The following is a 23,700-nucleotide window of genomic DNA, read 5'->3' as shown; positions in this document are numbered from 1 at the left end:
TGTTTCGCAGACAGGGCGTTGCTTCACCAAAGTGCTGCATCCACAAGTGGATGTTAAACTGAGTGTTCTGCTGCTAGCATTATTTGTGGGACATTAAAGATTCCACTGGATCTTTGCTCAGAGAAGCTGAGTTATCTCCAGCACGCTGAAAAATTCCAAATTGCTGCCAACCAATCAAAAATCAGGACTGGCCAGCCAGTTCATGAAAGACTTGGGCCAAAAATGTTCCCCAGCCAACTCCACAAGAAAGTTAGAATAATTGAGTTGGTGTATTTAAAGTAATAGTAGTGTATATTTATTTAATTTCAAAAGGTTCTGCTGGCTAAACAGTTGCTTACGCTCTGCCTATTAGACACGTGCCTAGCAGAGCTATAGTCCCATACATCTCCACAGGATTGTACTGCAGCCACAGAAAGAGAATAAATTCTCAATTTTATAGACTGGTCCACCCAGAGGGAATTCCGGGGTGGATTGCTCTATAAAATTGAGAATTTAATTATTCTTTTCCTGGTATTGGCTGCAGTCCAATCCTGCATAGATGTAGGGGTGTCTTTGCTCAGAGGAAGTGAGTTATCGCCAGCAAGAGAGGATTGAATATACAGTGCCCTCCATAAGTATTGGAACATTGAAGTCAAATTTGTTATGATTTCTATATACTCAATAAATTTGGATTTGAGATCAAAATATGAATATGAGGCAAGAGTACAGAAGGTCAGCTTTTATTTCGTGGTATTCATATGTATATATGTTTTACAATTGCAGAACAATAGCACTTTTTACGTTCAGTCCCACCATTTGAGGTAAGCGTAAGTATTGGAACAAATGACTGACAGGTGTTTCTTGTTGCATTGACCGTTCACACATAAAAGAGCTGTGAATATCGAGTCTTGGTTTTGCCTTTGCTTTTGCTTTTGCCCTCTGAGTCAGAAGACATAAACCAACATGAAGACCATTCACATAGACATTTGTCTATGAAAGAGAAGCAAGCAATTTGGAAGCTGAAAGAACAGATGAATTCAATTAGAATCATGGCACAACAATTGGGCATAGCAAATACAACAACTTGAAATATCTTGAAAAAGAAAGAAACCACAAGTGTACTTAGCAATAGACAACAGCCAGGCCGGTCAAGAAAAAAACAACTGCAGTTGATGACAGAAAAATCATCAGAGCTGTGAAGAATCCCCTCAAATAACTGAGCGACCTCACCAAAAACATACAGATTGCAGGGGTGAAAGTGTCACGATCTACTCTTTGCAGAAGACTTTGATAGCAGAATTGCAAAGGCTACACCGCAAGATGCAAACTTCTCATCAGCACCAAAAATAGAAGGGCCAGATTAGAATTTCCCAAGAAGTACAGAGGTGAGCCAGTGACTTCTGGAAAAAAGTTTTATGAACGGATTAGACCAAGATAAACCTTTACCAATGTAATGGAAAGGCGAAAGTGTGGAGAAAGGAAGGAACTGCATGTGATCTAAAGCATACTACTTCATCTGTGAAGCCTGGTGGAGATAGTGTCATGTCTTGGGCTTGCATGGCTGCTTCTGGAACTGGCTCACTTATCTTTATTGATGATGTACCTATTGATGGCAGCAGCAGAATGATTTCAGAAGTGTGCAGAAACATATTGTCTGCCGATGTACAAGAAAATTCCTCCAAACTCATTGGGTGGCACTTCACCATGTACCAAGACAATGACAGACAAACCAATGACTTCACCGTGACTAAAGTCAGAAACTCCCCAACACAAACAACAACTGAAAATGGCTGCAGTAAAGGCTTGGCAAAGCATCTCAAAGGAAGATACCAAGAGTTTGATGAGGTCAATGGGTCACATGCTCAATGCAGTTATTGCATGCAAGGGATATGCAACCAAATACAAACGATTATACTACTTTAATTTACTTTACATTAATCTGTTCCAATAAGTTTGCTTACCTAAAATGGGGAGGAGTGAACATGAAAAGTGCTATTGTTCTGCAATGATAAAACATATATATATATATATATATATATATATATATATATATATATATATATATATATATATATATATAATTTCAGTTCTCCAGCTTTTAATGAGCGCACGTAATGATGTCACCGCCATGTACGTACGCTCTGCCTGTCAAACTCTCAGGAGAACCCTCCGACAGAGGATAATTTTGATCTTTGTTCAAATACTGTCATAAGTGTATGAAAAACTCACAGTTACCGACCTGGTTTCGCCATGTTGGGACTCATCAGGGCAACGCAGTGAGTCCTGCATACACTTATGACTGAAAACCTTTCGATTTTATACCAGTTATTATGCGATTTCATACCATCAATGGTGAACCGCCATTAAGGTATCCCATCCAGCTATGCTGTACCTTAATGGGAGCGATGAGCACCGTCTGCCACACGGCACATTATCTCTGGTATCGGTATCCACTCATTATATGGAATCGCCTGGATGCAGCCCGGAGCAACCAACCCAAATATAATTTCAGTTCTCCAGCTTTTAATGAGCGCACGTAATGGCGTCACCGCCATGTACACACACTCTGCCTGTCAAGCTCTCAGGGGAACCCTCCGACAGAGCATAATTTTGATCTTTGTTCAGATACTGTCATAAGTGTATGAAAAACTCACAGTTAACGACCTGGTTTCGCCCTGTTGGGGCTCATCAGGGCAACGCAACAACGCAAAATAAAAAAATTATGTATTTTTTCATACACTTATGACTATCCGAACAAAGATCAAAATTATGCTCTGTCGGAGGGTTCTCCTGAGAGCTTGACAGGCAGAGCGTACGTACATGGCGGGTGACGTCATTACGTGCGCTCATTAAAAGCTGGAGAACTGAAATTATATTTGGATTAGTTGCTCACGGCTGCATCCAGGCGATTCCATATAATGAGTGGATACCAGAGATAATGTGCCGTGTGGCAGACGGTATTTATCGCTCCCATTAAGGTACAGCATAGCTGGATGGGATACCTTAATGGCAGTTCACCACTGATGGTATGAAATCGCATAATAACTGATATATATATATATATATATGTGTGTATATATATATGTATATATATATATATATATATATATATATATATATATATATATATATATATATGTGTGTATATATATATATATATGTGTGTGTATATGTATGTATGTATGTATGTATGTATGTATGTATGTATGTATATATATATATATATATATATATATATATATATATATATATATATATATATATATATATATATATATATATATATATATATATATATATATATATATATATATATATATATATATATATATACACACACACACACACACACACACACACACACCAAAAAAATTAAAGCTGACCTATACTCTTGCCTCGTATATTCATATTTTAATCTCAAATCCAAATGTCTTGAGTATATAGAAATAATAAATTGGATTTCACTGTTCCAATACTTATGGAGGGCACACATAATATATTGTTACAGACGTGGCTTGGATGTTATTTACCGAGCGGTTTTATGGTATGACCACGTCTGCACAAGTTACCCGATTGTGCCCGAACGTTTAGTCGCGCGATGCTGGCTCAATAAGAAAAAGAAGACACCCGGCTGGATTACAATAACACAATACGACACCAAGGGTTCAGTTCTCAAGACCTCCGGAGGAGATTATATTCGTACGGAAAGGTCAGATTACAGGGGCTAGAGTTATAATCACAGAAAGACAGGCACTTAGACACACTCTTATATTAACCCCGGACAGACGACAGACAAACGGGACAAGGCTGACTCACACGGGGGTTGATGAAAAGGACAGCGGGTATCGATGGCTCAAGGTGCACTCTTGGCTCAAAGCAGGGTCCAGTACGGTCCGGTCCGGTCCAAAGATGCGGGGAGGTATCGTCGCGCTGGGGGTGGCGGTGGCTTCTCTCTCCAAGCTGAGGCGCATCTCCTCGTCACATCCGGCGCGTGGCCGCGTATATCCGGCGGGGAGTGACACGCCCTCGGCTCGTTAGCTCCGCCTCGTGGAATCGGCACGTTGCTTCTCATTGGGTGCGTGCGGGGGGTTTACCAGGCTCCGCCCTTGACGAGGAGCTGACAAGGAGCCCCTTCGTGGTAACCCCGTGGAGCGCATGGTCTATGGCGCTAATCGAGCCGGTGTGAGGACGCATCCTCCCCCGCTCCGCCGCCATCTCCTCTGTTGTTGTTGTAATTGTTGTTGTAGTTGTTGTTATTGTTGTTGTTTGGGGAAGAAGATGGGAGGAGGTATGGGAAAGGTCCTAAACTCACTACTGATGCCATATAATCACATTCTGGTGCAACGAAGAGTCATAATTAATGGAAACGAGGCCTTAACTGACATAGATTAAGAATAACTAGGAAGATGTCCGAAAGTTGTCTACGTGTGGTGCGGTGGACCTGGGCACGACATTTAATGGGGGAATAAGGGGAAGGTCGGCTCTACTGATTGTTATTTACATGCAATGGGACTAGGGAATGGGGGATTGGGGAAAGTTGGGGAGTATTGGAGAAAATAGGGGAATATTTACAAGCGGATATGGAGGCCAAATTCCATATTCGCAACATTGCACCCTTCTCTACCCTCGGGGCGTCCCGACCCGATAAATTTTTACCTACTTTAGTGTGGCACGCAATGTAGTTCCCTCTACCATTAACTCTACCCTGAGTGCGACAGTTTTACAGATATTCACAAATGAGTAAATATGTCCCCCTGCGACGTTGCACCCTTCTCCTCACAGAAACACACCCACAGGATAACCGAATCCGGAAAGAATCCTCAAACTAAACATACAGCCGGTAGGGAGCATTATTTACAAGATTACGCTGATATCTACACTACGATCCAGGACCTGTCTTTGGAGGAACACATGCAGATGTTATGCATAGAGAGAGCGCGCTTGCCAACATCGATACACCAACCCACGAGTGCTCTGTGGCCGACGGCCTTTAATAACGTGCAGAGCACCCCGTCCCAGCATCAAAAGCACCACCCCACCACCAATCGGTGCAGTCACCATTGTTCATTGGAATAAAAATAAATTCGACAACCCCTAACCCTGCAGGTGTCTCTTGCTCTTCTTGTGGTGCACTTGGTGGTGTTAATTAACAGTGGTTCACCTTTATGGCATAGGTGCCACGTTGACCCATAGGTCCATCCCCGGGTGGTGCTTGGCCGCAAACGAACTGCGGTCCATTGTGGGTGGCCACAAACATTGCGGTCCATATGGTGTATCGATCCCGGCAGCAAACAGCGAAAGTGCAGGCCCACAACTGCGCAGCCAGCACCTCTCTCTCCTCTCTCTCTACCCCAAAGCCAGATCCTCGGAGGTGGGAGACAAAAGAAGAAACAAGTGAGTAAGGTGGTAAGGGCGCAAAAGTGCACGCAATGTAAGGTGATGCACACTGGGGGCACATGGGAACCAGGTGAGACAGGTACGTTCCTATCGTACGCCCCCCCCCACCAGGTAACCTACATGGCCCCTCCCTTACCCCTTACTGCATCCACAAAACACAACACTACCCATAAACATCTACTTTACAAATCGACAAACATCCCTACTGTCTTCCCCGTTCCTCCCATAAACCAAATTCGTCTTCTCCCCCTCCTAACCAATCAAATTTGCCATTTTCAACTCTCATCAAAATTTGCCATCTCCAACTCAACATCAAAATTTGCCATTACCAATTCATCATCAGTCCCTCCTAGGGAGGGAGAGATGGAATCACCCCAATGTCTCATCCACGTCGTGATGCGTCTCACAAATCCTCACAGCAATTCTCATTTCTGCAACACAAACAAAGAAAACACAGGTGTGGAGTCATCATCATCACCACAGGTAAGTGGCTGCGTATGGTGCGACAGGTTCATCAATCCTAACTATCGCCTAAATGACTTTAACAACTTTACACTACCCGGGGTCTTTCTCCGGCCAAACCATTGGCCCTCTTACTCTATGGGTTCTAAAAACCAATTCCCATTGGCCAACCTGTGGTGCTTTTCAATTTGGGGTCTCACTCCCCCGATTCATCTCCCGGTGCCCTCGCACAATTTCTGGGCTGCGGCGTGTACCTCTCCCAGTGGGTCTACCCACCTGCACACCTCCACCACTGCAGTTGCCTCCGAGCTTACCTGCTCCTTACCCTAACCTAACTACCTGGGGAAGGCCCTCTGGCTCTCTCCCCACTCCGTGCCCTCTCTGGCACTGGGCTGCCCGATCCACACCCGGGATCCTCAGGCACCCACTCACAACTACCGGCTCCCAGAGCCCACCTGCGGCCTCACCTGGCCGACATCCTCACAGTGGTGGAGTGCCCAACCAACTACACACACTAACAGGCTACACGCCCAGCCATTTCCACAACACTAATGCACCCATCCACAACACCATTCTGCAACCGCACCACAAATGCCAATATCCAACCACAATTTACCTGCACCCTCTACCTAACACTTACACTACCCGCCCCGGGTATCCGTGATGGGGGTCCACTCTTCCCCCATCCACACCTTCGCACCATGCACACCACTCCGTACCACTTACTCCAACTTTCTCCACACACCTGTACTTGCACACCTGTGCTCTCACACCTGGTGCCACCTGCACCCTTCTCTCCCCAAGCGCATTCGCGCTGATCCACACACTCACTACTCATACACTGCTCCACACACCTGTCCAGTTGCACACCTGTGCAATCACACCTGTTCAATTCTCACACACACAGCATCATCTCAGCTAACTACTCCCTTCTGAAACTTGCGCTTCCCAGTCGTCCCTTTAACTATTGCGCTCCCTCGTCATTATCAACCACACTAAACTACCTGCGTCCCCACTACAGGTATCAGTCACTAACTAACCTTAACGTTACCTACTGTCATCTTCGCTAGATCCCTACACACCATATCCTAACCCACCCGGGCTAGTTTTCACTGCCATACACCCCATAAGCTATTGCGCATTTGCCCCACATGGGAAGGATGGTGGATTTGCCATCCCACCACATCGGGGGTCTCTCACTACCAATTTTGCACATCAAATTTCAACAAATTAAAAATTTGCCAATCACTACCCATCATCTGCCAATCACTACTGCCAATCCCTTGCCAATCATCAAATTTTGTTTTTCTCTAATTTTGGGTCCAATACACTAACCTCATCACCCAGTCTACTCACTACTGCCTCTCGGTGCGCCAATTCCTGTCCAAAGCCCGGCTTCGTAAAGCCAAGCAATGGATGCTGGTTGTTTTGTGCCAGCGGCTGGATGCGTCCGGCACTCGGTGCAGGGACGGGGGCTTACCCGGGCCGAGATCCCACGCATCACCTCGGCGTGGAGCCATCCAATGTCCCGATCTCGACCTGCCGGCACGTCTCAATAGAAAGTGGTCGCCATAACGACCCTTCCTATCGAGCTGCCCGCTCCGCCTAGTGGAGCCCGGACGCGGCCGTTCAAAGCGAGGCCCGGCACGCACCGAGGGCCCGCTTCGGCTAAAAGTCGCTCTAACCTCTAACCCGTGTAACGTCGATGCTTCACCTGCATGCTTACACCCCGCAGCCCGTTCCTTGCTCACACATCCAGCCGTTTCCATGCTCCTCGTACCGTTCCTTACACACCCAGGCGCACCCATTCCACTCACAGCCTTGGTCACACACCTGACCACCGAACACTTTGGCACACATTCGTTGGTCGCACACCTCACCAACACACCGCTTCGCACCCCCTCCTCGGTCACCTCCTCTGTGACAATCACAGGCGTGCCCTCATTCGCACACCCAACCACGTGCCTCACCACCAACTCCAGCGTGCATTCCCACTCACGCTCTACCATTCCAGGTGTGCATCCTTCCATCCCAGGTGTACATCCTCGCTCACCTGTCACAACTAACTCACGCTCCATGTCACTCTCACTACTTTCACCTCCACTCGTGACAACGCACTCACCCTTACTCTTGACAGCACACTCTTTCCCCATGCACCTGTCCGTCACACACCTTTCTCGCGCACACTCTCCCGTTACACCCTCTGTAACACTCACCACAGGTGGACACTCTTCCTTACTTCTGACAGCGCACTCTTTCCTCATGCACCTGTCCGTCACACACCTTTCTCGCGCACACTCTCCCGTTACACCCTCTGTAACACTCACCACCCCGCGCTTCCACGTGCTCCCTCGCACACGCGCTACGACCGACTCACTCTCGCCAGCACACTCACTCCTTGGCACGCACTTTTTCCTCACACACCCCCGAGTCGGACTTTCTTGCACACCTCCATTTTCGCACACCAGACCTGTCGCACACTTCACCAACGGCCTCTCACGAACACCCGGGTCTATCTCGACCCCCAAGCCTCTTAAATCACCTGGCGCATCATACGCACGACCATATTGGTCACCACTTACACCGGGTCCTCTTCCTCTTCGCTTCTCCTCCATCACCTGCGAATCCCTCATCCGGTTAATGAGCACATCATCACGATCCAAACACAGACTTTGGACCAATTCTTTTACTTCCTCTTTTATCTCTTTGTTATCCCCTCTCCGTCGCTTCTTAATTTCGCTCATCCCTTCTTCCACTTCTTCTAGTTTCTGCTTCACCTCTTTTATGTCCCGGTACGTCTCCTCAAGCTCATCCTCTAAGGCTACCTTGACCGTTTCCAGGTGCGTCCTCACCTGCCGGTCCTTCGTCTCCATTACCTCTATCACCTCGTCCAACCTCGTTGTCAGTCCCTCACGTACCATCTGACATTCCCTCTTCGTCGCTACCAAGTCATCTTTTAGTTCTTTCTGTGTCGCCTTTAAACCTCCTAATACCGCAGTGTTCCTTTGAACCTGCTCCACTAACTCCGTCTGTCCCACCGTCAGCTGCTCCACCTCTTGCGTCAGGTCCTCTATGCCCCCTTGTAACTTTACAGTCGCCTTTCTCACCTCCTTTTCCATGTGCTCCTCACAGTGCCTCACCTCCTCGCGCACTCCTCCGACCTCCTCACTCACTCCTCTTCTGATCTCTTCTCCCATCACTTGCATCTCCTGCCCAGATGCCACCCTCATCTGCTCCATTTCCTCCCTGTGAGCATCCAGTTTGGTTTCTACCCCTATTCTGACCCCCTCTATCTGCTGCTCCATTTGTTTAACTTCCCTTTCCGCTTGGTCCCTCATGTCCCTCAATTTGCCTTCCATACTGTTTTCTAACCCCTCTAACCCATTTTTCACTCCCTCTATCTGATTCTCCTGGGCAGCCATTCTATTTTCTACCCCCATTAACCCATTTTTCACTTCTTTTATCCCGTTGTCTAACCCCTCAAAATTATTGTCTAACTTCCCAAATTTCTTGTCTAACTCCTCAAAATTATTGTCTAACCCCTCACTGGTACCCCTCGCTTCGTCCCTCATTACCCCCATTTGCTCACTCTGAGCATCCATCCGGTTCCCCAACCGCTCACCCAATCGCTCAATTTGGCTCCCCATACTCATCTGTACAGCTGCCTGTAGCTGCGCAATGAGGGCCTGTATGTCAATCGGCTGCATGTTAAAGCCCGTTGATACAGCGGGCTCGGCTACCGCGCGCTCTTGCGAGGCGCCATTTTGCGTGCCTGCTACCCTCGCTGTTTCGCTCTCCTCATGTCCGTCATGTCCCTCAATTTGGTCCTGGACCGACCCTGCTTCACTCTCCCCTACCGGACCCCAGCCGTCTTGATCCGCCATGGCGCGACTTTCAAAATTCGAGTTTCGTAACACAAATTCGAAATTTCGCCGTTATAATTTCGTCGAGCGCAGTAACCGCGGGACCGCGCTCCGGATCGATTTGGTCGAGCGCCGTACGCGCTCCGGCTCGATTTTCCCTCCCAAAATTTGGGCCTAACTAATTTAGTCCCGGGTCCGAATCTCACTCCTCGACACCAATTGTTACAGACGTGGCTTGGATGTTATTTACCGAGCGGTTTTATGGTATGACCACGTCTGCACAAGTTACCCGATTGTGCCCGAACGTTTAGTCGCGCGATGCTGGCTCAATAAGAAAAAGAAGACACCCGGCTGGATTACAATAACACAATACGACACCAAGGGTTCAGTTCTCAAGACCTCCGGAGGAGATTATATTCGTACGGAAAGGTCAGATTACAGGGGCTAGAGTTATAATCACAGAAAGACAGGCACTTAGACACACTCTTATATTAACCCCGGACAGACGACAGACAAACGGGACAAGGCTGACTCACACGGGGGTTGATGAAAAGGACAGCGGGTATCGATGGCTCAAGGTGCACTCTTGGCTCAAAGCAGGGTCCAGTACGGTCCGGTCCGGTCCAAAGATGCGGGGAGGTATCGTCGCGCTGGGGGTGGCGGTGGCTTCTCTCTCCAAGCTGAGGCGCATCTCCTCGTCACATCCGGCGCGTGGCCGCGTATATCCGGCGGGGAGTGACACGCCCTCGGCTCGTTAGCTCCGCCTCGTGGAATCGGCACGTTGCTTCTCATTGGGTGCGTGCGGGGGGTTTACCAGGCTCCGCCCTTGACGAGGAGCTGACAAGGAGCCCCTTCGTGGTAACCCCGTGGAGCGCATGGTCTATGGCGCTAATCGAGCCGGTGTGAGGACGCATCCTCCCCCGCTCCGCCGCCATCTCCTCTGTTGTTGTTGTAATTGTTGTTGTAGTTGTTGTTATTGTTGTTGTTTGGGGAAGAAGATGGGAGGAGGTATGGGAAAGGTCCTAAACTCACTACTGATGCCATATAATCACATTCTGGTGCAACGAAGAGTCATAATTAATGGAAACGAGGCCTTAACTGACATAGATTAAGAATAACTAGGAAGATGTCCGAAAGTTGTCTACGTGTGGTGCGGTGGACCTGGGCACGACATTTAATGGGGGAATAAGGGGAAGGTCGGCTCTACTGATTGTTATTTACATGCAATGGGACTAGGGAATGGGGGATTGGGGAAAGTTGGGGAGTATTGGAGAAAATAGGGGAATATTTACAAGCGGATATGGAGGCCAAATTCCATATTCGCAACATTGCACCCTTCTCTACCCTCGGGGCGTCCCGACCCGATAAATTTTTACCTACTTTAGTGTGGCACGCAATGTAGTTCCCTCTACCATTAACTCTACCCTGAGTGCGACAGTTTTACAGATATTCACAAATGAGTAAATATGTCCCCCTGCGACGTTGCACCCTTCTCCTCACAGAAACACACCCACAGGATAACCGAATCCGGAAAGAATCCTCAAACTAAACATACAGCCGGTAGGGAGCATTATTTACAAGATTACGCTGATATCTACACTACGATCCAGGACCTGTCTTTGGAGGAACACATGCAGATGTTATGCATAGAGAGAGCGCGCTTGCCAACATCGATACACCAACCCACGAGTGCTCTGTGGCCGACGGCCTTTAATAACGTGCAGAGCACCCCGTCCCAGCATCAAAAGCACCACCCCACCACCAATCGGTGCAGTCACCATTGTTCATTGGAATAAAAATAAATTCGACAACCCCTAACCCTGCAGGTGTCTCTTGCTCTTCTTGTGGTGCACTTGGTGGTGTTAATTAACAGTGGTTCACCTTTATGGCATAGGTGCCACGTTGACCCATAGGTCCATCCCCGGGTGGTGCTTGGCCGCAAACGAACTGCGGTCCATTGTGGGTGGCCACAAACATTGCGGTCCATATGGTGTATCGATCCCGGCAGCAAACAGCGAAAGTGCAGGCCCACAACTGCGCAGCCAGCACCTCTCTCTCCTCTCTCTCTACCCCAAAGCCAGATCCTCGGAGGTGGGAGACAAAAGAAGAAACAAGTGAGTAAGGTGGTAAGGGCGCAAAAGTGCACGCAATGTAAGGTGATGCACACTGGGGGCACATGGGAACCAGGTGAGACAGGTACGTTCCTATCGTACGCCCCCCCCCACCAGGTAACCTACATGGCCCCTCCCTTACCCCTTACTGCATCCACAAAACACAACACTACCCATAAACATCTACTTTACAAATCGACAAACATCCCTACTGTCTTCCCCGTTCCTCCCATAAACCAAATTCGTCTTCTCCCCCTCCTAACCAATCAAATTTGCCATTTTCAACTCTCATCAAAATTTGCCATCTCCAACTCAACATCAAAATTTGCCATTACCAATTCATCATCAGTCCCTCCTAGGGAGGGAGAGATGGAATCACCCCAATGTCTCATCCACGTCGTGATGCGTCTCACAAATCCTCACAGCAATTCTCATTTCTGCAACACAAACAAAGAAAACACAGGTGTGGAGTCATCATCATCACCACAGGTAAGTGGCTGCGTATGGTGCGACAGGTTCATCAATCCTAACTATCGCCTAAATGACTTTAACAACTTTACACTACCCGGGGTCTTTCTCCGGCCAAACCATTGGCCCTCTTACTCTATGGGTTCTAAAAACCAATTCCCATTGGCCAACCTGTGGTGCTTTTCAATTTGGGGTCTCACTCCCCCGATTCATCTCCCGGTGCCCTCGCACAATTTCTGGGCTGCGGCGTGTACCTCTCCCAGTGGGTCTACCCACCTGCACACCTCCACCACTGCAGTTGCCTCCGAGCTTACCTGCTCCTTACCCTAACCTAACTACCTGGGGAAGGCCCTCTGGCTCTCTCCCCACTCCGTGCCCTCTCTGGCACTGGGCTGCCCGATCCACACCCGGGATCCTCAGGCACCCACTCACAACTACCGGCTCCCAGAGCCCACCTGCGGCCTCACCTGGCCGACATCCTCACAGTGGTGGAGTGCCCAACCAACTACACACACTAACAGGCTACACGCCCAGCCATTTCCACAACACTAATGCACCCATCCACAACACCATTCTGCAACCGCACCACAAATGCCAATATCCAACCACAATTTACCTGCACCCTCTACCTAACACTTACACTACCCGCCCCGGGTATCCGTGATGGGGGTCCACTCTTCCCCCATCCACACCTTCGCACCATGCACACCACTCCGTACCACTTACTCCAACTTTCTCCACACACCTGTACTTGCACACCTGTGCTCTCACACCTGGTGCCACCTGCACCCTTCTCTCCCCAAGCGCATTCGCGCTGATCCACACACTCACTACTCATACACTGCTCCACACACCTGTCCAGTTGCACACCTGTGCAATCACACCTGTTCAATTCTCACACACACAGCATCATCTCAGCTAACTACTCCCTTCTGAAACTTGCGCTTCCCAGTCGTCCCTTTAACTATTGCGCTCCCTCGTCATTATCAACCACACTAAACTACCTGCGTCCCCACTACAGGTATCAGTCACTAACCAACCTTAACGTTACCTACTGTCATCTTCGCTAGATCCCTACACACCATATCCTAACCCACCCGGGCTAGTTTTCACTGCCATACACCCCATAAGCTATTGCGCATTTGCCCCACATGGGAAGGATGGTGGATTTGCCATCCCACCACATCGGGGGTCTCTCACTACCAATTTTGCACATCAAATTTCAACAAATTAAAAATTTGCCAATCACTACCCATCATCTGCCAATCACTACTGCCAATCCCTTGCCAATCATCAAATTTTGTTTTTCTCTAATTTTGGGTCCAATACACTAACCTCATCACCCAGTCTACTCACTACTGCCTCTCGGTGCGCCAATTCCTGTCCAAAGCCCGGCTTCGTAAAGCCAAGCAATGGATGCTGGTTGTTTTGTGCCAGCGGCTGGATGCGTCCGGCACTCGGTGCAGGGACGGGGGCTTACCCGGGCCGAGATCCCACGCATCACCTCGGCGTGGAGCCATCCAATGTCCCGATCTCGACCTGCCGGCACGTCTCAATAGAAAGTGGTCGCCATAACGACCCTTCCTATCGAGCTGCCCGCTCCGCCTAGTGGAGCCCGGACGCGGCCGTTCAAAGCGAGGCCCGGCACGCACCGAGGGCCCGCTTCGGCTAAAAGTCGCTCTAACCTCTAACCCGTGTAACGTCGATGCTTCACCTGCATGCTTACACCCCGCAGCCCGTTCCTTGCTCACACATCCAGCCGTTTCCATGCTCCTCGTACCGTTCCTTACACACCCAGGCGCACCCATTCCACTCACAGCCTTGGTCACACACCTGACCACCGAACACTTTGGCACACATTCGTTGGTCGCACACCTCACCAACACACCGCTTCGCACCCCCTCCTCGGTCACCTCCTCTGTGACAATCACAGGCGTGCCCTCATTCGCACACCCAACCACGTGCCTCACCACCAACTCCAGCGTGCATTCCCACTCACGCTCTACCATTCCAGGTGTGCATCCTTCCATCCCAGGTGTACATCCTCGCTCACCTGTCACAACTAACTCACGCTCCATGTCACTCTCACTACTTTCACCTCCACTCGTGACAACGCACTCACCCTTACTCTTGACAGCACACTCTTTCCCCATGCACCTGTCCGTCACACACCTTTCTCGCGCACACTCTCCCGTTACACCCTCTGTAACACTCACCACAGGTGGACACTCTTCCTTACTTCTGACAGCGCACTCTTTCCTCATGCACCTGTCCGTCACACACCTTTCTCGCGCACACTCTCCCGTTACACCCTCTGTAACACTCACCACCCCGCGCTTCCACGTGCTCCCTCGCACACGCGCTACGACCGACTCACTCTCGCCAGCACACTCACTCCTTGGCACGCACTTTTTCCTCACACACCCCCGAGTCGGACTTTCTTGCACACCTCCATTTTCGCACACCAGACCTGTCGCACACTTCACCAACGGCCTCTCACGAACACCCGGGTCTATCTCGACCCCCAAGCCTCTTAAATCACCTGGCGCATCATACGCACGACCATATTGGTCACCACTTACACCGGGTCCTCTTCCTCTTCGCTTCTCCTCCATCACCTGCGAATCCCTCATCCGGTTAATGAGCACATCATCACGATCCAAACACAGACTTTGGACCAATTCTTTTACTTCCTCTTTTATCTCTTTGTTATCCCCTCTCCGTCGCTTCTTAATTTCGCTCATCCCTTCTTCCACTTCTTCTAGTTTCTGCTTCACCTCTTTTATGTCCCGGTACGTCTCCTCAAGCTCATCCTCTAAGGCTACCTTGACCGTTTCCAGGTGCGTCCTCACCTGCCGGTCCTTCGTCTCCATTACCTCTATCACCTCGTCCAACCTCGTTGTCAGTCCCTCACGTACCATCTGACATTCCCTCTTCGTCGCTACCAAGTCATCTTTTAGTTCTTTCTGTGTCGCCTTTAAACCTCCTAATACCGCAGTGTTCCTTTGAACCTGCTCCACTAACTCCGTCTGTCCCACCGTCAGCTGCTCCACCTCTTGCGTCAGGTCCTCTATGCCCCCTTGTAACTTTACAGTCGCCTTTCTCACCTCCTTTTCCATGTGCTCCTCACAGTGCCTCACCTCCTCGCGCACTCCTCCGACCTCCTCACTCACTCCTCTTCTGATCTCTTCTCCCATCACTTGCATCTCCTGCCCAGATGCCACCCTCATCTGCTCCATTTCCTCCCTGTGAGCATCCAGTTTGGTTTCTACCCCTATTCTGACCCCCTCTATCTGCTGCTCCATTTGTTTAACTTCCCTTTCCGCTTGGTCCCTCATGTCCCTCAATTTGCCTTCCATACTGTTTTCTAACCCCTCTAACCCATTTTTCACTCCCTCTATCTGATTCTCCTGGGCAGCCATTCTATTTTCTACCCCCATTAACCCATTTTTCACTTCTTTTATCCCGTTGTCTAACCCCTCAAAATTATTGTCTAACTTCCCAAATTTCTTGTCTAACTCCTCAAAATTATTGTCTAACCCCTCACTGGTACCCCTCGCTTCGTCCCTCATTACCCCCATTTGCTCACTCTGAGCATCCATCCGGTTCCCCAACCGCTCACCCAATCGCTCAATTTGGCTCCCCATACTCATCTGTACAGCTGCCTGTAGCTGCGCAATGAGGGCCTGTATGTCAATCGGCTGCATGTTAAAGCCCGTTGATACAGCGGGCTCGGCTACCGCGCGCTCTTGCGAGGCGCCATTTTGCGTGCCTGCTACCCTCGCTGTTTCGCTCTCCTCATGTCCGTCATGTCCCTCAATTTGGTCCTGGACCGACCCTGCTTCACTCTCCCCTACCGGACCCCAGCCGTCTTGATCCGCCATGGCGCGACTTTCAAAATTCGAGTTTCGTAACACAAATTCGAAATTTCGCCGTTATAATTTCGTCGAGCGCAGTAACCGCGGGACCGCGCTCCGGATCGATTTGGTCGAGCGCCGTACGCGCTCCGGCTCGATTTTCCCTCCCAAAATTTGGGCCTAACTAATTTAGTCCCGGGTCCGAATCTCACTCCTCGACACCAATTGTTACAGACGTGGCTTGGATGTTATTTACCGAGCGGTTTTATGGTATGACCACGTCTGCACAAGTTACCCGATTGTGCCCGAACGTTTAGTCGCGCGATGCTGGCTCAATAAGAAAAAGAAGACACCCGGCTGGATTACAATAACACAATACGACACCAAGGGTTCAGTTCTCAAGACCTCCGGAGGAGATTATATTCGTACGGAAAGGTCAGATTACAGGGGCTAGAGTTATAATCACAGAAAGACAGGCACTTAGACACACTCTTATATTAACCCCGGACAGACGACAGACAAACGGGACAAGGCTGACTCACACGGGGGTTGATGAAAAGGACAGCGGGTATCGATGGCTCAAGGTGCACTCTTGGCTCAAAGCAGGGTCCAGTACGGTCCGGTCCGGTCCAAAGATGCGGGGAGGTATCGTCGCGCTGGGGGTGGCGGTGGCTTCTCTCTCCAAGCTGAGGCGCATCTCCTCGTCACATCCGGCGCGTGGCCGCGTATATCCGGCGGGGAGTGACACGCCCTCGGCTCGTTAGCTCCGCCTCGTGGAATCGGCACGTTGCTTCTCATTGGGTGCGTGCGGGGGGTTTACCAGGCTCCGCCCTTGACGAGGAGCTGACAAGGAGCCCCTTCGTGGTAACCCCGTGGAGCGCATGGTCTATGGCGCTAATCGAGCCGGTGTGAGGACGCATCCTCCCCCGCTCCGCCGCCATCTCCTCTGTTGTTGTTGTAATTGTTGTTGTAGTTGTTGTTATTGTTGTTGTTTGGGGAAGAAGATGGGAGGAGGTATGGGAAAGGTCCTAAACTCACTACTGATGCCATATAATCACATTCTGGTGCAACGAAGAGTCATAATTAATGGAAACGAGGCCTTAACTGACATAGATTAAGAATAACTAGGAAGATGTCCGAAAGTTGTCTACGTGTGGTGCGGTGGACCTGGGCACGACATTTAATGGGGGAATAAGGGGAAGGTCGGCTCTACTGATTGTTATTTACATGCAATGGGACTAGGGAATGGGGGATTGGGGAAAGTTGGGGAGTATTGGAGAAAATAGGGGAATATTTACAAGCGGATATGGAGGCCAAATTCCATATTCGCAACAATATGTACATGTCTTGGTAGATTTCCCTGCTGCCTTATTAGTTCACGAGTGACCTAAAGGGACATATTGCGTATGCGTGTGCACATGCACATGCACACGCACACACACACAGCCAGCCTCACAAAGTTGCAACCATTACTCATTTGGGCCTGTCCTATATTGAGGAGCATGCCACTCTGCCATATTATTTGGTTCTGTAAGCCTGTCTACAGTGTACCACAGTGTGGTTAAAAGGATGTGTTCAAAGGTTGTTATCGTGGTTGATCGGGATGCCTGTGGGACTGATGCATATGCTGGGGCAGGCCTTTTTGGCAATAGAGGTTTTGGTCACACTGAGCAGGAATGCAAAGATCGTGTACTTCTCTGAATAGGGTGCCTTGCAGTAGCTGGTGAACCTGTCTAATGAGCTCAGATAAGCTTCTTTGGGACTGCTTCCATATTCCTTGGGATTGCTTCAAAATATCTTATATTTTCAGTCATTTTCCCAATGCCTTGCTCCCTATGCCTATGGTATAGGTCCAGATTCCCTTTAGAGATTTGTATTAAAATCTCCCAGAAGTCTCCCTGGCATCTGTTCCAGGTGCTCAGAATGTGGACTTGATCTTGTCTAGACTTGTCAAGTTGGTGACTCTAGGCTCAATATGTCAGCAAACCAAGGTCTTGAAAACCATTGCTATCTCCCACGACAAAGCCAAGTGTATGGGCTTAATACTTTCACATTGCAGACCAGTTGGTGGTCTCTGTCTTTTACTGCCTCCTTTCTGCTATTGCACCCTCTGCCTTGCACCGTTCCCTCAGAGGACGTCACTGAATAAATCTGCTCAGAGTGCTGCAGACACCTAAAATAAGCATGACTTGGAACACTCAGATTGTAGAACGACTTGAGGGAGCTCAGGATGCTGGGTGAGGACAAGACACAGTAGCGCATGGTGATGAAGGACTGATTGCAACTGTAGAATGTTACTACTACTACTACTACTACTACTACTACTACTACTACTACTCCCACAGAACACAGTATATCATCATCATCATCATCATCATCATCATCATCATCATCATCATCACCATCATCATAAAATGCCTCCTTCCAGTCTTCATCCTCTCCAATCACCATGTTTTCTCTCCCATTGGAGGCTGTCTTGTACCAATTTATTGTCTTGGATCCATGTTCGTTCATGATATACACAAATTAACATGATCTACACTTGGTGCAAAAACCCTCTCTTCCTTTTTTCAAGATGGCTACACTTTGCAATATAATAATGACAGGAGTTCCCCGATAAAGAACTTCAATGCAGGAGCCCATTTGGCCATTCAAGCCTCCACAATGGTTGCCAACCTATTGTCGCTTGTCCGTGCTCTATCCTTTTTAAATGCTGCGCAACAAGCAAGGAAGCTGCACGCACCATATTAAAGTCTTTAGTGTGACTCGGCTGAAGTTGGGTTCGAACCATCCTCCTTACAATGAGTAGATGCTCGAACCATTAAGCCACTGAGCCTCTCAACATTACAGTCACCATTGTTCATTAGCAAATCCCACTGATAATGTGTCTCCAACTGCTGCTCGTGAATTGATTAAATGCTGGGTGAAAAAATAAAACGTGCCTTTCAATCCAAGCAAATCTCAGTCTTACCCAGTTGCTCCAGAAGGCCTGTCAAACTAGCCTACCTATCTATTTCCATGATCAGCCACCACACAGGAAGAGGTTCAGTCAAGTGAACTTCTAGGCCTCATCGTCACAACCTATAACTGGGCTGACAAATTTAGCAAAGCTCGCCACAAAAGCCAGCTGCAGACTGGGCATCCACCATCATTCCAAGTCATTCTTGACAAATCAAAACTACTCACAGTCTACAAGGTCTTTGTCGATAGAGCTCAATGGAGCACTGCTCTGGCCTATAGGCTGGTGCCCAATGATCGCAGCCGTCACTGTTGAATCTGTGCAAAATAAAGCTCTCGACATCATTCGCATCTCCTGCAATGAGATCAAACACCAGAACTGTTGCTCCCACATCGAAGAAAGGTCGGTGGCCTCTCTTTTTTTTTATGACATCTCCATTCCAGTTCACAAAGCTCGCTAAGTCCTCCTACCCTCCCCAGATATTCCAGGATGCACATGTTCTTCCAGTACCTCCGTCCTGGTTAATCTCCCTAAATTCAGGCTTACCGTACACCTCTATAGTCTTTTGTTCCTCTATTTTCCCCCATTTGTGGTGCTGCCTTGCCGAGGCTAATCAATCCTACTCTTCTCTCCAGGGATTCAAAACAGGCAGTATACAGTCTCACATCGTCCCCTATCCGTATGCAGAATCTGTTCTATCCCAATTAATCCTACCTAACCTACCTGTCTTACTTTCAGGTTACTGAGCTTTCTTCCTTCCTTGCAATCTTGGCTTCTCCTGTTTGTTCATCCCCTTGCCTGTGTCCAATTTGTTGCCCCATGGCACAATGGCAGCACATTGGCTTTTTACCCCTCACCCTGGCCACCTCACTCTTCCATGAGCCTCAACCGTGGCTATTAAAAAAGTACTTTCCACCGTCACTTCGAAGTTGGATGCACACACGGAGATAACAATATCAATGACACACATACACACACATCGATACTATTCCACTCAAAAAGACATTGCTATTTCATCAAAATTCATCTGAAATGCTGTTCATTTTAATGACAGTCTATAGTATTTCAAGATCAATGACGGGTGGTTTGAAGATTTTTTAAATGTGTGCATCCATAGTACCCACAAGACCCTCGAGGCGACAGCACATTAGCCATGTTCCAAGTACAACGAATGTAGACGCATGCGACATACCAGAGCAGGCCAGTCCAGTGTTGCCTGTGGAATAGAATTCAAGGGCACAGCTCCTTGAGGCGGTAGAGGGGCAGTGCGTGGCGCCCACACTAGAGAGTGTTCCACCACAAACACAGGAGTTCCCTCATCGTGGACTTTAAGCCACTCGCGACGCTCCCAGGGCAAGCCGTCATATTCTATGCACACCTGGAAACAATTCAACCAGACAAGGAAGGGGAAAAAAAAAATCAGGATTCAGGAAGGAGTAAAATGACTCAAACTCAAAACAGTCGATAAAATTTTCATGGTCGTAACTGGGAAATACCAAATAGTTGTCATAACTGAAAAATACTAACGACCATTATATTTGTTAAGATTCATTTTATTGACATTTGAGTGCAGCAATTTAAAGAAGTCTAAACAAATAAATAAAAGTGCCCATCTACATATTACATATGCAAAAAGGCAAACCATTCTCATTTCATTAGACGCGTTTCCTTTCACTATATTTTTACTACATTTACGTGATATTCCTATGTAATTCCACTTTCCTGTATTCCTACATCTCCAACAAATGCACTTTCAAAAATGTGTCTCTCTCTGCATGGCTCGCTCAGTGTTTTGCTCAAGTCAGATTAGATAAGCAAAGTCACATGGATCGACAAAGCCATGACGTTTTGATAAAGACTTCGGGTTTGAGATGGTAGATTACAGAAATTGTGACTTCATTGTCCACAGCATGGTAGCCATTGATAGAACAGTCCTGGGAATTAACAGATCATGTGTACGCGATTATTATTGTACGTCATACCCTTCCATTCGTGAGATGCATCAGGTATTTCAATGCTCAGTGATACCGTGGTAAAATGGTCCGGCGTCACAGTATTAAAATGGTTCGGTGTCACCATGGGAAAATGGTCCGGAGTAAAAATGAATATATGAATGATCGTTTTAAGGCCATTTTCCCCACTAGAGCGGAGGTTAGCCTTGCGAGCCCCATGACAATCAGGGTTCCCTGTTTGAGGCAATGTTTTTTAAAATGGAAAATGGTCCGGAGTCACAGTGTTAAAATTTGCATTTATGTTTATTTAAATTATACAATGGACTACAAAATGTGAATGTTTCATGATATTTGTTATATTACATCACCTTTATCTTTCAATATTGTTGAAATGAAGATCAAATAGCTGTATGATGAAATATGTTGAAAAAGTCAAAACTTTACATGGGGTGTACTTACTTTTTCAAGTGACTGTGTGTGTGTATGTGTGTATGTATGTATGTATATGTGTATGTATGTGTGTATGTATGTGTGTATGTATATGTGTGTGTATGTATATGTGTGTGTATGTATGTGTGTGTGTGTGTGTGTGTGTGTGTGTGTGTGTGTGTATGTATGTATGTATGTATGTATGTATGTATGTATGTATATATATATATATATATATATATATATATATATATATATATATATATATATATATATATATATATATATACAGTATATATATATATATATATATATATATATATATATACATACATATATATATATATATATATATATATATATATATATATATATATATATATATATATATATATATATATATATATATATATATATATATATATATATATATATATATATATATACTTACATATATATATATATATATATATATATATATATATATATGTATATATATATGTATATATATATATGTATATATACATATATATACATATATATAAACATTTACATATTTATACGACAAGAGAGATGTTTGTCTGTATGTTTTTCTGTGTTTTTTCCAATCCATTTTTCTCAGAGATGACTGAAAGGATCTACGTAAAACTTTTCAGAGAATGAATCATCAGTGAGTGTCGGGGAGTGTTTTAAGCACAAAAAAATTTTTTTAAGCTGCATTTTTGGGGATTGTGTAATGTGCATTTTAAATCGCTCTGGAGTGCTGAAGCCTTGTATGAAAAGCAATGTGAAAGGCAATATTAAATGATCCCCAACCCCATTCCTTCGTGGGTGTAGGGAAATCTTTTAGGCACCCACAAAGAATAGAAAAAAAAAATTGATTTCTTCAAAATGTCAACAGGATTAAAACAGCAGCGGACAACGCTGGGTACACCTGCTAGTGATTAAATTAATTTTAAAAAACGCCAACTGATAGATCATCTGATCACGAGGCACATATAATCACGATTTACAATATTTGACCCATTCTGAGTTTTTTTTTAACCTCAAGGACTCTGGGATAGGGAACACATCATCATCACATGTTAAAATATCCTATTTTTGTAACTTGTTTTTTTGAACTGTGCAACAACAGCTGTGTTGCGTTGCACGACCACAAAGTGATTGGGAAAACATTGTGTTGCAGAAGACGACGTCTCGGTACAACACGTGCATGTCCACATGGATGTAGATATGAACTGCACTTTTGCAAAAGCCATTCCACGTGCTTTCAGCAGCACAACTGATTCACCACAAAGGAAGTTTCTCGTGCAAAAGCAAAAATCGCATCAAAACATGTCTCGCTTCCCTCCAATCCCCTAGCTCAGCACATGCTCAAAGCATAACTTGTTCTCTGGCCCGTAAAAAAACCAGGTGAAACTGTCTGGTTCATCGAGGTGCGGCCAAGGCTTTCAAATGCAATACAGATGTGTTTACGCCAAGAAGAACAGAGTAATTCCAAAATTTCATTGGAAACTTATAAGAGAATACAAACACAAAGCAGCTTGTGCCGTCAAAAAAAGTATTTTAATATTGAATTAGCAAATAAAATGTTTAAAACACTGACGATTAATAATAATGAATACTCTCCCTATGTACATTAAATGTTCAATTTCTCCAAAATGACAAAACTATCCCTGCTTTTAGGATATGACTGTCAAGGCGCATAGAAGCTGAGATAAAGACAAAGCATTGGCACTGGGGTTGTTGAACTAAAGAGTAGGGCGACAGGGAAGCAGGTGGATATGGGCACATCAGCAGAACACCATGTGAAATGAGTGGAAGGTAGGGAAAGGAGGAAGAGGATGAGCAGGTGTAGAAAAGCTCAGAGGTAAAAATAGGAGAAAATGTGAGGTGGAAGTGGGCTGTGGACTTGAAGGGCTGAAGGGAAAGGTACGGAACAACAGACAGGCAATTCCACAGGCAATCCCATAACAACATGGCAATTCTCCCGAGAATAGCCGGGGTTCTATTCGTTTGGAATCCAAGAGAATGGAACCAGTGGTTAAAGTGCAGCCGGCTCATGAAAGATTTGAAACAAACTTCCTCGACCCCGACCACCCTCCTCCTTGAGTCAACCCAACAAGAAGCTCAGATTAATTGGACGATTAAATAAATAGGAGTATGAAAGTGGAAACCTGGATCTCGGTGAATCTCAGTGCCGAGCTCATTAAATCAATCTTA

The 23,700-nt window shown here is 46.9% G+C and overlaps 1 protein-coding gene across 8 annotated transcripts in view; it reads right to left on the bottom strand.

Annotated features, from left to right (window-relative positions):
* LOC137420684 (putative JmjC domain-containing histone demethylation protein 2C) overlaps positions 1-23,700 on the bottom strand; it is a 324,770-nt gene that overhangs the window by 146,640 nt on the left and 154,430 nt on the right. For 7 of the 8 annotated variants that reach the window (XM_068105952.2, XM_078772414.1, XM_068105951.2 and 4 more), the window contains exon 2: positions 20,289-20,474. In XM_068105952.2, the coding sequence (XP_067962053.2) occupies positions 20,289-20,474 (186 nt within the window). Of the gene's footprint in view, positions 1-5,140; positions 5,477-20,288; positions 20,475-23,700 lie in introns of those variants that run through there. The other variant, XM_078772416.1, reaches the window with a different exon arrangement.

This window comes from Myxine glutinosa, chromosome 2 (genome assembly GCF_964187855.1).
Source record: "Myxine glutinosa chromosome 2, kmMyxGlut1.1, whole genome shotgun sequence".
NCBI classification, from domain to species: Eukaryota; Metazoa; Chordata; class Myxini; order Myxiniformes; family Myxinidae; genus Myxine; species Myxine glutinosa.
This window is presented reverse-complemented; position numbering and strand designations above follow the sequence as displayed.